The sequence below is a fragment of the Ptiloglossa arizonensis genome, chromosome 2 (assembly GCF_051014685.1).
Source record: "Ptiloglossa arizonensis isolate GNS036 chromosome 2, iyPtiAriz1_principal, whole genome shotgun sequence".
In the NCBI taxonomy this organism is placed as follows: Eukaryota; Metazoa; Arthropoda; class Insecta; order Hymenoptera; family Colletidae; genus Ptiloglossa; species Ptiloglossa arizonensis.
The window spans coordinates 27,266,337-27,280,285 of NC_135049.1; the positions used below are offsets into that span (position 1 = coordinate 27,266,337).

Consider the following 13,949-nt stretch of genomic DNA (forward strand, 5'->3'; position numbering starts at 1 on the left):
GCGCGCGCGCACGCGCGTTACGTTACACGGTGACACCGCGTCCGTGTGCAACTGCACACGTATCGCTTTCCTACGGTATGCAGATGCACCGCTTCCGGGTGCACCGGCTGCTGCGTTCCGAGCCACCGGTTTTTCCGTAATTTTCCCAGACACCGACCATACCATTTTCCCGTGTTCTTCCGCTTTGTAGAACCAATCACACCCACCACCACTTTCGAACACTCCTCGAGGTATTTAAATACGATACGTGTGTCGTGGAACAGGGGACCCGTGTACGACTCGCGATTATTCGTTGGAAAATTTACCACCGATCACGATCGAGTCTTGAACGAGAGATTGGGATTAATCTTGGTTTTCCACGCTGGTGGAAAAGTCTGGAAATATAGTGGAAGTATATTGCTATGGATAGCAAGTTTAAGTTTTCCATGGTGAATTATATATTTTTTTTTTGAGTATATAATCGATGATTATCGATATAATAATGTGTTTCGATAATTGGTGACTATTAGAAGTTTTCGTTATTTGGAATTTGTTAACATTTTTTTGTAATTCGTGGGGTTGTATATTTTTTAATTGGAGAGGAATCTTCGCGCTTGGAATAGTGTCTTTGTAGAGAAAGATTCAGGATTGATAGTGAAAGTCGAGACTTAGCAATGTCACGCGAGAAAATGGGGAGTAGAGACGTGTGAAGATGGAGTCTTCGAAGCTTTGAAACTTTGTCCCGTGGGTTTACATCAGGTCGATGCAATTAGAAAGTTACTTTGTTAAAAATTGTCGATTCTTGCACGTTCGAGAAACAAAGATCTGTGTGTCGTTGCAATTAATATTTTATAGTTCTTCTTTTTTTTTTTTGTTTCATTTTGGAGAGATACCTATGAAAAATTACCTTACTTTTCGACCCATTGCCCCGGTTGTCCTCTCGCGGAGCGACCTAGATCTGGCTGACAACATTCTAAGAAAGTGTATTTGCCGGCATGTCCTACAGATATTAATAACGAACGGATTTATTGGCGAAATCTTCGGAAAAATTCCGCGAGGAGGTGTAATCTGGTTAAAAATAGTCCACGATGAATAATCGACTGGTTGGAGATGATTGATCCGGCAAGAACAAAATTGTCCATCCCGTTTCACGGACGAGGTAAATTTTAATTCGATCTAAAAGTGGATGGCACAATTTCTATCGATTTAATATTCGTCCAGTAACGAGGCTAATAATTGTATCGCAAATTGGTTACGGTCAATTACTAAAATTGGGTTAGGGGCTGATTGCCCAGTGGAACGTGGCCGTCATTGACGTCAAATCCGTGCACAGGTTCGCTCAGGTGTCGCTTATATTTCAATCCTTGGTCGCGAACTCGTTTGCAATCGTTTCGCGATCTCTCAACTGCAAAGAACACTTCGACGATAGAGCGATCTTCTCGAGAATCAAAATTCTTGTTTCGAACGAACAAAACACAGAGACAACGATTGTTCGAAGGTTTGGATATTGTTCGAGTATTTATGGAAAAACGATGCGAGAATTTCACCCATAAAATTACCCCAAAGTATCGAACAAATTCTTATCAATCGCGGATAACGTCGATACGAATTCAACCGAGTAAACAACATTTCTGTGTTCGTTCTTGTTTACACGTTATTTAGTCTCTGGCAGCGGGGAATTTCGTAACACGTCGTGTTTAAATGCGATATAAACAAACTCATAACGCGAATATTTAGAATTATACGAATAATATGGTTTCGAGTAGCCGAATACCCGGAATCGTGCGAATAATGTGTATTCGAGTATCCGAACACACAAAATCGTACGAATGATTCGAATTCGGGTATTCAAGCGTTTCGAATACTAGGTACAATTCGTAATTCGGAATCGTGTGTCCGTGAGTATTTAAAATTACACAAATAATTCGGATTAGAGTATTTGAATACTTCGAATACTAGGTACAATTTATACTTCGGAATCGTGTGTCCGTGAGTATTTAAAATTACACGAATAATTCGGATTCAAGTACGCAGACAAACGTGCGAATTATTTAGAATTACACAAACAATTCGAATTCGAGTATCCGAATACTTCGAATACTAGGTACAATTTATAGTTCGGAATCGTGTGTCCGTGAGTATTTAAAATTACACGAATAATTCGAATTCGAGTACGCAGACAAACGTGCGAATTATTTAGAATTACACGAATAATTCGAATTCGAGTATCCGAATACTTCGAATACTAGATACAATTCGTAATTCGGAATCGTGTGTCCGTGAGTATTTAAAATTACACGAATGATTCGAATTCGAGTACGCAGACAAACGTGCGAATTATTTAGAATTACACGAATAATTCGAATTCGAGTATCCGAATACTTCGAATACTAGATACAATTCGTAATTCGGAATCGTGTGTCCGTGAGTATTTAAAATTACACGAATAATTCGGATTCGAGTACGCAGACAAACGTACGAATTATTTAGAATTACACGAATAATTCGGATTCGAGTATCCGAATACTTCGAATACTAGATACAATTCGTAATTCGGAATCGTGTGTCCGTGAGTATTTAAAATTACACGAATAATTCGGATTCGAGTACGCAGACAAACGTGCGAATTATTTAGAATTACACAAACAATTCGAATTCGAGTATCCGAATACTTCGAATACTAGATACAATTTATACTTCGGAATCGTGTGTCCCTAAGTATTTAAAATTCCACGAATAATTCAAATTCGAGTATTCGAATGCATAAATTCGTACGAATAATTCGCGGACAAACTACGAATAAATCGAATCGTAGTGTTCGAATCGAAATGTTCGAGATTATTCGAACAATTCGAGTATCCGAGTACCAACTACACGAACAACGGACACTCGAACGTTCGATTGTTCGAACAGTTCGAATACTTTGGTAATTCGATTTCTCGAGTTACCGTTCGTCGAATCTCGCTTATACGCGATGTTGCACGCGCCCCGAAGACGCAGCCGCTCGGAAACGACACGTGCAACAACACGTTCAAGTAGTAACCGACTACGTAATCGGGGCGTACGATTCGTAGTAACTCTGGGAGGAAAATTCATCGGCTATTCCCGTCGGTTCGATTCTCGCGTATCCAAGTGCTTTTCCAAATAATCCGTGCAGATTACGAGATCCCCGTTTTCGAGTCTCTCGCGTCGATCGCGAACGAAACACTCGACCGTGAAACAATAAAATTTAACAATGTTTACCGACGTGCACCGATCGCAACATTGTCTTCGAGTAAGTCGAACGACGAGGTCGAAGACGTTCAACGGGAGCAATAAACAATAGAGCGCGCACCGTCGTCGATTGGCGGTGGGCGACGCTAAAAATACAAATTTTGACCGTTGCCAAATTTCAACAAATATCGCGGGCTGAAGTTCGAATCGAAAAGCTCCGAGTACAGGCGTCGTTCAGTTGTCGTTCGTCCGCAAATTCGCGTGCACACTTCTCTCACAATTTACGAGAATCGTGGAAACCTTCCTAGCAACACCTCGAAAGCACTTATCGAGACACACTCCTCTCGAACGAACGTCTCGATTCTTGGTAAAACATCTCGAGAAATATCTCGCGAAATCTGGCCGACAGTCGACCATTCGCAACCAGATGGAACGAACGATCGGTTCGTGGTCCGTGTTAAAATAAACAGACACTGACGTGAAAGTTAAAACGATTTTGGGTGTTCGTCGACGTTGAGCACAGAAGCTTCTGTTGGTTTCTCGCTCGGAGAATCTGTGTAGGCAGAGAACTGACCTCGAAGGATTCGAGAGAGAGGAATGAAACAGAGCCACTAACCATCGAAATATCAATCAACGGACAAAATATAGCACAGTTGCAACAAAATGGTTGCAATGACCAGACACCGACGTGAAAGATAAAACGATTTTGAGTGTTCGTCTACGTTGAGCACAGAAACTTCTGTTAGTTTTTCTCGTTTGAAGAATCTGTGTAGACAGAGAACTGACCTCGAAGGATTCGAGAGAGAGGAATGAAACGGAGCCACTAACGATCGAAATATCGATCAGTGGGTAAAATATAACACAGTTGCAACAAAATGGTTAAAATCATACATCTCGAAGGTGATAATTGATAGAGATTCGAGGAGAGTTGGTTTGTCGACTCCTTGCAGCAGATACATCCTGGTAATTTGTCCCGTACCTGTGCAACTCGTGTAACCGATAATATAATTGCAGCTACGAGCGATTCGCGATAAGTGATCGCTAAAAATAAATATCGTATACGACGAATTGAACAGTTGCTTCCGACTTACCGAGTGAACCTTGGTGATCCATCTAAATCGTGGAACGGTTTGATTCGCAGATGGTATACAGCGACAACTTATCACGATCGGAATTCGTTCTCCTCTGAAGAGAAGAGACACTTTTCCCGGATTCGTTGACAGTGAATTCTGGTAATCCGTGAAACGTCCACGGATATCGTACACAGAAGACGCACGTACGCAATTCGCGGTAGAGAATCGTCGTCGTTGAGTATACGGAGGATTTAAAGCGGGAAAATCGAGAACGGAGGATTTAAAGCGGGAAAATCGAAACGAGAATCGACGTCCGATTTTGTATCGATCGTCGAGTCTCGAGGACGATAAGTGTCCCGAGAGATACGCGATTAGGTGAACGAAGCAGTGTCTCGATCGCGCAACAGAGTAGCGCAATTTGTTGAACGTTGTCGCGTGACGAACGAATGATCCTGGCAGTCACCAGGAAGTGGAAACAATAGAAACGGGATGGGTGATTCGCAGTAAACCGACGCCAAAAATATCGAATCACCGGGCTTGCCAAAAGACGAGGTAACGGTGGAACGTTAACGCGGCGGTGGTAATTAGTCAATCATCGTCCGTGACTTCGAATCGAGGGAAGATAGGCCCTCGACCAGGGGCGAGGCTTCCACGACTCGCGAGCTGGGAAAATGTGCAATCGGATCACGGTGGATCGTAAAGATTTTCTCTACTCGAGGAATGCCTCGTCCGTGACCTGATCGCTCGAATCGATCGGGGAGTTCGGTGCACTCTCCGCTGGATCCACAATAGAAGCTTCGAAGGATCCCCGATCAAGCTTACATGCCGGCTTTCGCCCTGAACAGAGCATATTTCGTCTGTAACGATGAGTATCCCGTAAGTGGGACCGTACGAAAGAGCTTTTATCGTGACGGTGCAGTTGATGGTAACCTCGTTACCATCGCTTGATTTTATTGCGAATTTTTTTGACAATTAATACTACACTCCAAAATGGGTGAACTTGAACGAGTGTAGCTTTTCGAATCGGGTTCGAGGAACCTTCAGTCTTTGATAGATCGCGTGTTTCACGGTTTACTCGCGAGCACGCGCGTGTATTGAATTTTGACAAAATTATTAAGAATCGAGGAATTGTAGATTGATGTCTCTCGGGGAACTACGGTGAACCAATTACGAATTTAACGAATTGAAATTACGCACGACCGAACACTCGATCGAATTGTATTCGAATTATTCGTAACGAGTATTGAGATTCTATTCTAGGTGAAATATTCAGATTTTATTGAAAATTTGATTATTTTATTCAAAATTATTAGTATTTGTGGAATGTTGACTAGGGGAATCTTGGCTAGTATTTTTCCCACGATCGAGTTCGATCGACGATTAATCGTTATCGATAAGAATTTATAACGCGATAATTTCATCGAGAAGCTCTGCAGGATTTTCGTGCGAATCTCTTCTTCGAACGATCGATTTCTCGATGGTTGGTCAGGGTCGTTGAATTTCGTGATTCTTCTACCCCGAATGAAAAAAGAAAAACGTCACGGTCGGTGACGCATTATTTTGCCCGGGGCGCGTAATGATCGATGATACCGTATCGCTTGACCGCGCGTGACCATTATCACCGACAAATAACGACTTTTGCGGAATGACATGCAGATTAACGTTGTGTTGTTCGAAAGTCACGAGGGAACACCACCTTTCGAGCTGAAAAAGCTGATAACACTTCCGCCGATTTTCGTTTAAACAAATATCGAACGTGCACGGGAAATACGAACGTTTCGAGAACGTTCGAAGTTTAACAAAGCTGTACAGATCGAACAGATCGCTGAAAATTGAACAATCTTCGTTAACGTTTCGAATTTCGCGTCAACGTTGCGCAAAGTCCTTGGGAAGAAAAATAACGATTTTTTTCGAATCGAACGGTGACGTTCCTTCTTATCTAATTCGCACGTAACTCGCTTGCCTTAATCGTCTCCGCTAAGGTGGGGATTGGCCTTGCATGCGGTTTGCAAACTTTGTTAATTATAAATAGAAGCAGAAGATACCTATTAGCGCGCAGAGGAAACGATTAACCGAAAAGAAATGGCTCCTCGATGTGATCAACGAAATAAATAAAAAAAAAAATTCGTTCGATTACACTCCGATTGATTGAGGATGATGGATCTCACCTGGATCTCTCCAGAACTGTATAGCTACATCGAATCGATTAGATAGAAGCTGATCGTTTAGGTCGACCATTATTGACAAGGTTGTAGAGCGGTCTGGTCGAACGTTGCGATAAAATTTGAAATCCGATTTGTTTTTTTGTTTTTTTTTTTTCTTTCTTTCAACGTTCGAAAGTAAAATTGTATTCGATTTTGGTGAAAAACTAACGTGGAGATCAGTGAACGATTCAGTCGGAGGATCGTGCAGTGGGATCGTGGATCGGATACGATTTGGTACGTAAATAACAGCCGTGCATCTTCGTTTTGTGCAACGCTAAACAGATGCATCGTGTCCTCTCGGAAACGGTATTAACACATTGTACACCTAGGTCTGTTCGATAACAGAATTGTTCAAGATCAATATTTAGGCGCTATTCTCGGATACGGGATTGATAAATCCCATTATCACTTTGATGGCTGTTCGGTGTAACGCGCGCGCGAGGTGTCAGTTTGAGAAATGATCGGCGAATGTTACGAATTGATCCTACGACGTGAGTAGTAACACGGAAGACGTGTCGCGTCAATGGCTTCGCGATGAGTGTCTTCTCAACCGAGACGACGCGTTGACGCGAGTTTTATACGATTTTAAGTAACCGTTTTCCACGATTTTAAATATCGAATCCGAATTTCCGAGGTGAGTTCGAACGGCCGGGGCAAAAAAATTCACAGCTGCGTTTCTCGAGATTCCTACGGGAGACCAACGCGAACGTTCTTTTCTTTCCGAGACAGAGTCACGTGAAATCGTTACGCGACTTCGTATCGATCGCTTCGAGTACGTTTCCAAGTACACCGGTGTACACGGTGGTCCGTGTCCCTGCAATTCTCGAAGAATTCGGTTCTGAGAAAAGAACAGACGAGCTCGTGGCTAGCGGTTTCTTGGCATACGTTCTAGCAGGTCCAATGTCCGCGTTAAAATTGTCGAAGGTAATTAGTCCGAAGTGACCGTGTCTCGAAAGCGAAATACAGCGGCACCTCGTTAAAACGTCAGGTTCGTCCCTCGGTGAAACGTACGTTCGCGCTTCTGGTCGGACGGTGGACACGTGGGTGTCTGATCGAAGTGCGAGAGGTTCGTTCCGGGAACCCATTCGCTACCGACCCTCTTCGAAAGCGTTTCGAGCGGACGCTTTAACGAGGGAGCGCTGCACTTTTGGAACGTTCGATGCTTCTGGAAATATTTCGCGTCAGCTCCGTTGGAATCGCGGACTTTTTAACGAGGGATCGCTGTACTTTTGGAGCGTTCGGTGCTCCGTTGGAATCGCGGACGTTTTAACGAGGGAGCGTTATACTTTTGGAACCTTCGATTCTCCTGGAAACATTTCGCGTCAGCTCCGTTGGAATCGCGAACGTTTTAACGAGGGATCGCTGTACTTTTGGAACGTTCGGTGCTCCGTTGGAATCGCGAACGTTTTAACGAGGGATCGCTGTACTTTTGGAACGTTCGGGGCTCCGTTCGAGTCGCGAACGTTTTAACGAGGGATCGCTGTACCTTTGGAACGTTCGGTGCTCCGTTGGAGTCGCGAACGTTTTAACGAGGGAGCGCTGTACTTTTGAAACGTTCGATTCTCCTGGAAACATTTCGCGTCAGCTCCGTTGGAATCGCGGACGTTTTAACGAGGGAGCGCTGTACTTTTGAAACGTTCGATTCTCCTGGAAACATTTCGCGTAAGACCCGTTGGAATCGCGAACGTTTTAACGAGGGATCACTGTACTTTTGGAACGTTCGGTGCTCCGTTGGAGTCGCGAACGTTTTAACGAGGGAGCGCTGTACTTTTGAAACGTTCGATTCTCCTGGAAACATTTCGCGTCAGCTCCGTTGGAATCGCGGACGTTTTAACGAGGGAGCGCTGTACTTTTGAAACGTTCGATTCTCCTGGAAACATTTCGCGTCAGCTCCATTGGAATCGCCTTGTTCTAACAATGATCCGATATAGCGTTGAATCGACAAGGTGTACAAGGTGTTGAAGAAGATAGTACGTGGTACAGAGTCGGTAAACGTAGATCGTGATGTATCCAGATGTATGGTCGCTACACGAAGGATCTGGGTGAGTACGCAAAGGAAGAGGCACGGAAGCTCAAGTACCACGAGAAAGTGCGACGGAAGTATGACAAGACCAGGGCCGAGGGTCTCCGGAAGTCGAGGAGGGGACCACTGTGCAAGAAGTTGCTCGCGTTGCTGGCCTTCGCTTGGAAACACACCGGAGCAAGACTGGGCGAGGATTGGGTCTTCCTGGCGCTGCTGGGTGTCATCATGGCGCTGATCAGTTACGCCATGGACCGTGGAATATCCATGTGCAACAACGGTCAGTCTTTACGGTCGTTGGACACTGCCTTCTGACGCGGTAAAATGTGCTAGAAAAGGACTCTGGTCTCGACACGAGAATCGTGTCGAAACAGATCGTTGTTTTTTTTTACAAAATTCAATCTTTCCTAAGACCTCGATAATTGTAACGTTAGAAGAGACTTGTCCAATTTTCCGCGTCGTTAATCGTCGTCAGGGCAATCTCTAGGGTCCGTTCGATGAACGATGAAATCGACGACTCGTTAACCGTGTCCTTGTTCCACCAGCCAGGATATGGCTGTATCAGGACCTCACGCATCATCCTGCGCTTCAGTACCTGGCCTGGGTGGTGCTACCAGTCTGCCTGATCCTCTTCAGCGCCGGTTTCGTGCACATCGTTGCGCCCCAGAGCATCGGGTCCGGCATTCCGGAAATGAAGACCATCCTGCGCGGTGTAGCACTGAAGGAGTACCTAACTTTCCGCACTCTGGTCGCCAAGGTTAGCCATTAAATATTTAGTACGTCTGTTCGCTTCAATCGGGTGTCCAGTTACGGTTACAGACACCATAGTAATCAGTGTTCACCTTCGACGCGATCGCTTCCGTGATGATTCGGGTCTAGTAATCGATTCATCTAATCTCTAAGTGTCTTAGAAAACAATTCCAAGATCGCAAGATCGTGTCTGTAGAACGTTCGATGTTCCCAGAACACGTCAGAACTCTCGCAGACCTCCTCGAACTACTTCTCGAATGTTTTCAACACCGAAGTGTCTTTTACTCGCGCGTAACGCGATTTAGAGACATCTTAATAGTCCCCAGCGGGTGAAAGTGAGAAATCACCGCTGGACAAGCGGTTTGAAAATATTGCTCCGTTGAGAAGAGAAACTAGAAAAGTAAATCTAAGAGATACAACGTCCAGCTCTCGAAATAATATTCATCGGGTAGCGATCGTGTTGACAAATTGTCCTCGACGATTGCAGAGACTTCTAGACATCTGATCGTCAGAGTTTGGTGTCTCTGAGTGTACACCTAGCCCAATTTTTGAACAGGTGATAGGTCTGACCGCGACTCTGGGCTCAGGATTGCCATTGGGCAAGGAAGGTCCCTTCGTCCATATCGCCAGTATAGTGGCCACACTGCTCTCAAAATTGGTCACCAGCTTTCAAGGGATCTACGAGAACGAGAGTAGAAACTGTGAGATGCTGGCCGCTGCCTGCGCGGTAGGTGTGGCCGCATGTTTCGCTGCACCTATCGGTGGTGTCCTCTTCAGCATCGAAGTCACCACGGTGTACTTTGCCGTACGTAATTACTGGCGAGGATTCTTCGCGGCTGTCTGCGGCGCCACGATGTTCCGTTTGCTGGCCATCTGGTTCCAAAGGGAGGAGACGATCACCGCGATGTTCGCGACCAATTTCACCATGGACTTCCCATTCGATCCACAAGAGTTGTTCGTGTTCGCTCTGATCGGCGTTGGCAGCGGTCTCGGTGGTGCTTTCTATGTCTGGTTGCACAGACAGTACGTCATTTTTATGAGGAAGAACAAGAGCATGAACAGCTTTTTGCAGAAGAAGTGAGTAGTGGAGTCTTCAGATTTTTGACAAGGAGATCGGTGTTAACACGATGCAGAAGATACCGATCCTCGATAAATAACTGGGTGTTCCCTCTATAAAACGCATTGGGTCATCGAAACCATGAATTCGTTAATTGTTCGAATTGGGAGTAAATTTTACGAAAATGTTGATACCGATCTCTGAACAATTAGTCCATGTGCCTTGGGTGTTCGGTGTTAACACGATGCAAAAGATACTAACCCTCGATAAATGACTGGGTGTTCCCTCTATAAAACGCATCGAGTTATCGTTACGACGAAACCATGATCTCGAATAATTAACGAAGTATTCGAATTGGGAGTACAATTTACGAAAATGTTGATACCGATCTCTGAACAATCAGTCCAAGTGTCTTGGGTGTTCTTCACGATTCTGTCGAATGATTCCAGTCGTTTTTTATACCCTGGCATCGTTTCCCTGCTGGTGTCATCCGTGTCGTTTCCCTTGGGGTTGGGCCAGTTCATGGCTGGTGACCTCAACACACACGATCAAGTGTACGGTTTGTTTACCAACTTCACCTGGACCAAACAAGAGCTCGGTGTCGAAGAGATGAACACGGTTAAACACTGGTCGACCGCGTACACCGACGTGTTCACAGGACTCCTTGGTTTCGTCGCGTTCACGGTAAGATCCTATGCTTCGAACCACAATCCGATCGTTTGTTGTCCCAGACGTCACCCGACGAGTACGAAACTTCTCGACCAAACGAGGGACTTTGATTTCAGTTCATCTTTTCCATTATAAGCTCGACCGTTCCCGTGCCATCGGGAATCTTCATCCCTGTGTTCAAGATCGGTGCTGCCCTGGGCAGAGCTGTAGGCGAAGCTATGGCCCTGTGGTTCCCGAACGGTGTTCGTTATGGCGGCATCATAACCCCGATTGTACCAGGTAACACTAGACTAGACACCGTGAACCTCTTGGGGGAGTTTCTAACAGCGATCGATTCATTGCTCTCGTTTTCATCTCTCTCGACTTTGTTCTACCTTCATCTATACTTGTTCTGTGTTATCCCAGCACCGACCTCCTCGATTCGTGTGTCCTACATTTTCACGACCAGGTCTATCTTTTCTTTACTTTTCTTTCTTCTTTCATTTCATTCTTCAATCTACCACCTCCTTTTACCCTTGTCTCCCATTTTATCCTCTCCCAGGAGTCTTGACGTCCTCGTTCAGATTTCCAAAACGTAACTGAATTATTCCGATCCTGCGTTCCCTTTCCCGATCTTACGAATCCATATTCTCCAACTCCTGGATAGTCTACGGGGTACTACCGAAGAGAATCGTTCTCCAGGTGGTTACGCTACCGTCGGTGCAGCTGCATTCTCCGGTGCAGTGACCCACACAATCTCCGTCAGCGTTATCGTCTTCGAGATGACCGGTCAAATCACTCACATCGTTCCTATCATGATAGCAGTGTTGATCAGCAACGCGATCGCCGCTCTACTTCAGCCTAGCATATACGACAGCATCATTCTTATCAAAAAGTTGCCATATTTGCCGGATCTGTTGCCCTCCAGTTCGGGTAAGTCCTGACACCCTTTGATGATTTCAATTCGGATCGTAACTAAACCCACTTGTGTTGTTACTCTCGACAAAGTGTCCCAAAGGAAGTTTGACGACGAGGTAATGAATTATATTGGACACTTCCTTGTCCGTTTAGATCGACGCCCATTGAAACGAAACTATCGGTACGAGAATCGTTAATTATCCGTAGGGATGTACAACGTTTACGTCGAGGACTTCATGGTACGGGACGTGAAGTACATCTGGCACGGTATCACCTATCAGAGATTGAAGGAGATCTTGAAGGAGAACCGCAAACTTCGTGGCTTTCCCCTGGTTGACAATCCGGACTCGATGATTCTGCTTGGCTCCATACAGAGGCTGGAGTTGATCAAACTAATCGAGAAGCACATAGGACGTGAAAGGAGGCTACAGGTAATTACCATAACATCGTTTCCTTAAGCAGAATCGACTGTTCTTGGAATCTTTCGTACTACGTGACTTCCGATACCCAAGAGTAGCATCTGCCTCGAGATTTTCTATTATCGAGACACCATTTTCGAGAGAGAACGTTTGACCAATCCTCAGGTAGCACAAAAGTGGCACAAAGAAGCGGAAGAAAGAGCCCGAGAGGAAATGGAACGACAACTGAGAGACCAAGAGAGGACGAGGAGACCGTCCAGGTTCGAGGTGATACCAGCGCCGGATATTCTCAAAATGCAGAGGCAAAGTGTTAACGATCTAACGATGTCACCAAACAACGGCACCGGTCCCGATCATGTGAGTCCACGCCCCCTTGACGTCAATGCGCGCGAATTGTGTACACACGCTCGATTAACCGGCCACTTACGTCACCTTGCCACCGTTGGCTCCGCTTCCTCCATCGTTTGACGTTCGCGTTATATTTCCAGCACACCTACCACTCGCCGGTGTTCGGCTCGCAGCCGAAGAAATCGATCCTGAAGAAAACCAATTCCTTCACGTTGAAAGGATTCAGCCCGTTGGTCAGCCCGATCGTCACACCGTACACCACGGTCACCGGAGCGGAGAGCAGGTGAGACATTGACATCGAGGGAACGAATTAGCGATACTCTAAAAATAAAATACCGAACACCAGGTGATAAATTGAACCCCAGGTGATAAACGTACCAGGTGGCGAACAAATTGTATTAGAGAAGATTACGTAAAGTACCTGTCCGCACCTGGAATCTTATTCCTTGAGCAATCGTTGCTCGTCCAAAGTCCGAAACAACTTCAACGACACGGAGGACTAGGTCTCGAAACGTAGACACTTTTATCTCGTTAAAATAGAACAACCAGTTGAGACCAGCGACCAGAGACACCGCTCGTTGAAAGAGCGCATCTTCAAATCGCGAGTGTCATCCATCCTCCGAGATGGTGCGCTCTGTCTTTGAGAAATGAACGATTCTTTCCTTTTCTAAAGCTTCTTCGCGATTCCAGGATACGTTTGGCCTTCGAAGCGATCTTTCGCAAGTCTGCCACCTTGCAGGACGTGGACCCCGACCCGGAGCTAGGATCTGGAAGCAGTGCGAGACGTGACAGCCAGGACGGCATGAACGTGCCACCTCACACGCCCATGTTGGCACCGAGTCCCGCAACCTCGAAAAAAGTGCAACTGGTACGTACCCCCCAGATCTGTACGCTCTAAGGTACCCGGTACGATCGAGCGAAGGTAACTTGTCGATTTCACCAGCCCCGGGAGAGAGTGATAGACATGTCCGCGGAGGATCAGAAACGATGGGAGGAGAGCGAAATGGCATTGGAGGTCGACTTCTCCAGGTGTCACATAGATCCAGCACCGTTCCAGCTGGTCGAGAGGACATCGCTGCTGAAGGTGCACAGCCTCTTCAGCATGGTGGGAGTGAATCACGCTTACGTGACAGCTATCGGGAGGTTGGTCGGAGTTGTCGCGTTGAAAGAGGTTCGTTTCATACACAATTTATCGATATCTGGAGTAACCTTTTGGATGAAACACTATCGATTCCGCACCGAGTCTTTTAAAGAGGGACGAACGCGACGTTTTATCGAGGGACTGCCGTGTTACCATTAAAATACCTTCCCCAATGAGCT

At 45.7% G+C, this 13,949-nt stretch overlaps 1 protein-coding gene across 10 annotated transcripts in view; it reads left to right on the plus strand.

Annotated features, from left to right (window-relative positions):
- Clc-a (chloride channel protein 2) overlaps window positions 1-13,949 on the plus strand; it is a 67,970-nt gene that overhangs the window by 51,985 nt on the left and 2,036 nt on the right. For 7 of the 10 annotated variants that reach the window (XR_012994266.1, XR_012994267.1, XM_076326917.1 and 4 more), the window contains 11 exons: window positions 8,484-8,769; window positions 9,035-9,246; window positions 9,796-10,316; window positions 10,746-10,980; window positions 11,082-11,244; window positions 11,647-11,877; window positions 12,070-12,293; window positions 12,447-12,638; window positions 12,770-12,912; window positions 13,320-13,497; window positions 13,573-13,800. Coding sequence is in view for 8 of the 10 variants with exons in the window: in XM_076326917.1 (XP_076183032.1) it covers window positions 8,484-8,769; window positions 9,035-9,246; window positions 9,796-10,316; window positions 10,746-10,980; window positions 11,082-11,244; window positions 11,647-11,877; window positions 12,070-12,293; window positions 12,447-12,638; window positions 12,770-12,912; window positions 13,320-13,497; window positions 13,573-13,800 (2,613 nt within the window). In the remaining 2 variants the exon portion in view is untranslated. Of the gene's footprint in view, window positions 1-3,464; window positions 5,142-5,636; window positions 6,704-8,483; window positions 8,770-9,034; window positions 9,247-9,795; window positions 10,317-10,745; window positions 10,981-11,081; window positions 11,245-11,646; window positions 11,878-12,069; window positions 12,294-12,446; window positions 12,639-12,769; window positions 12,913-13,319; window positions 13,498-13,572; window positions 13,801-13,949 lie in introns of those variants that run through there. The other 3 variants (XM_076326918.1, XM_076326920.1, XM_076326919.1) reach the window with 3 other exon arrangements.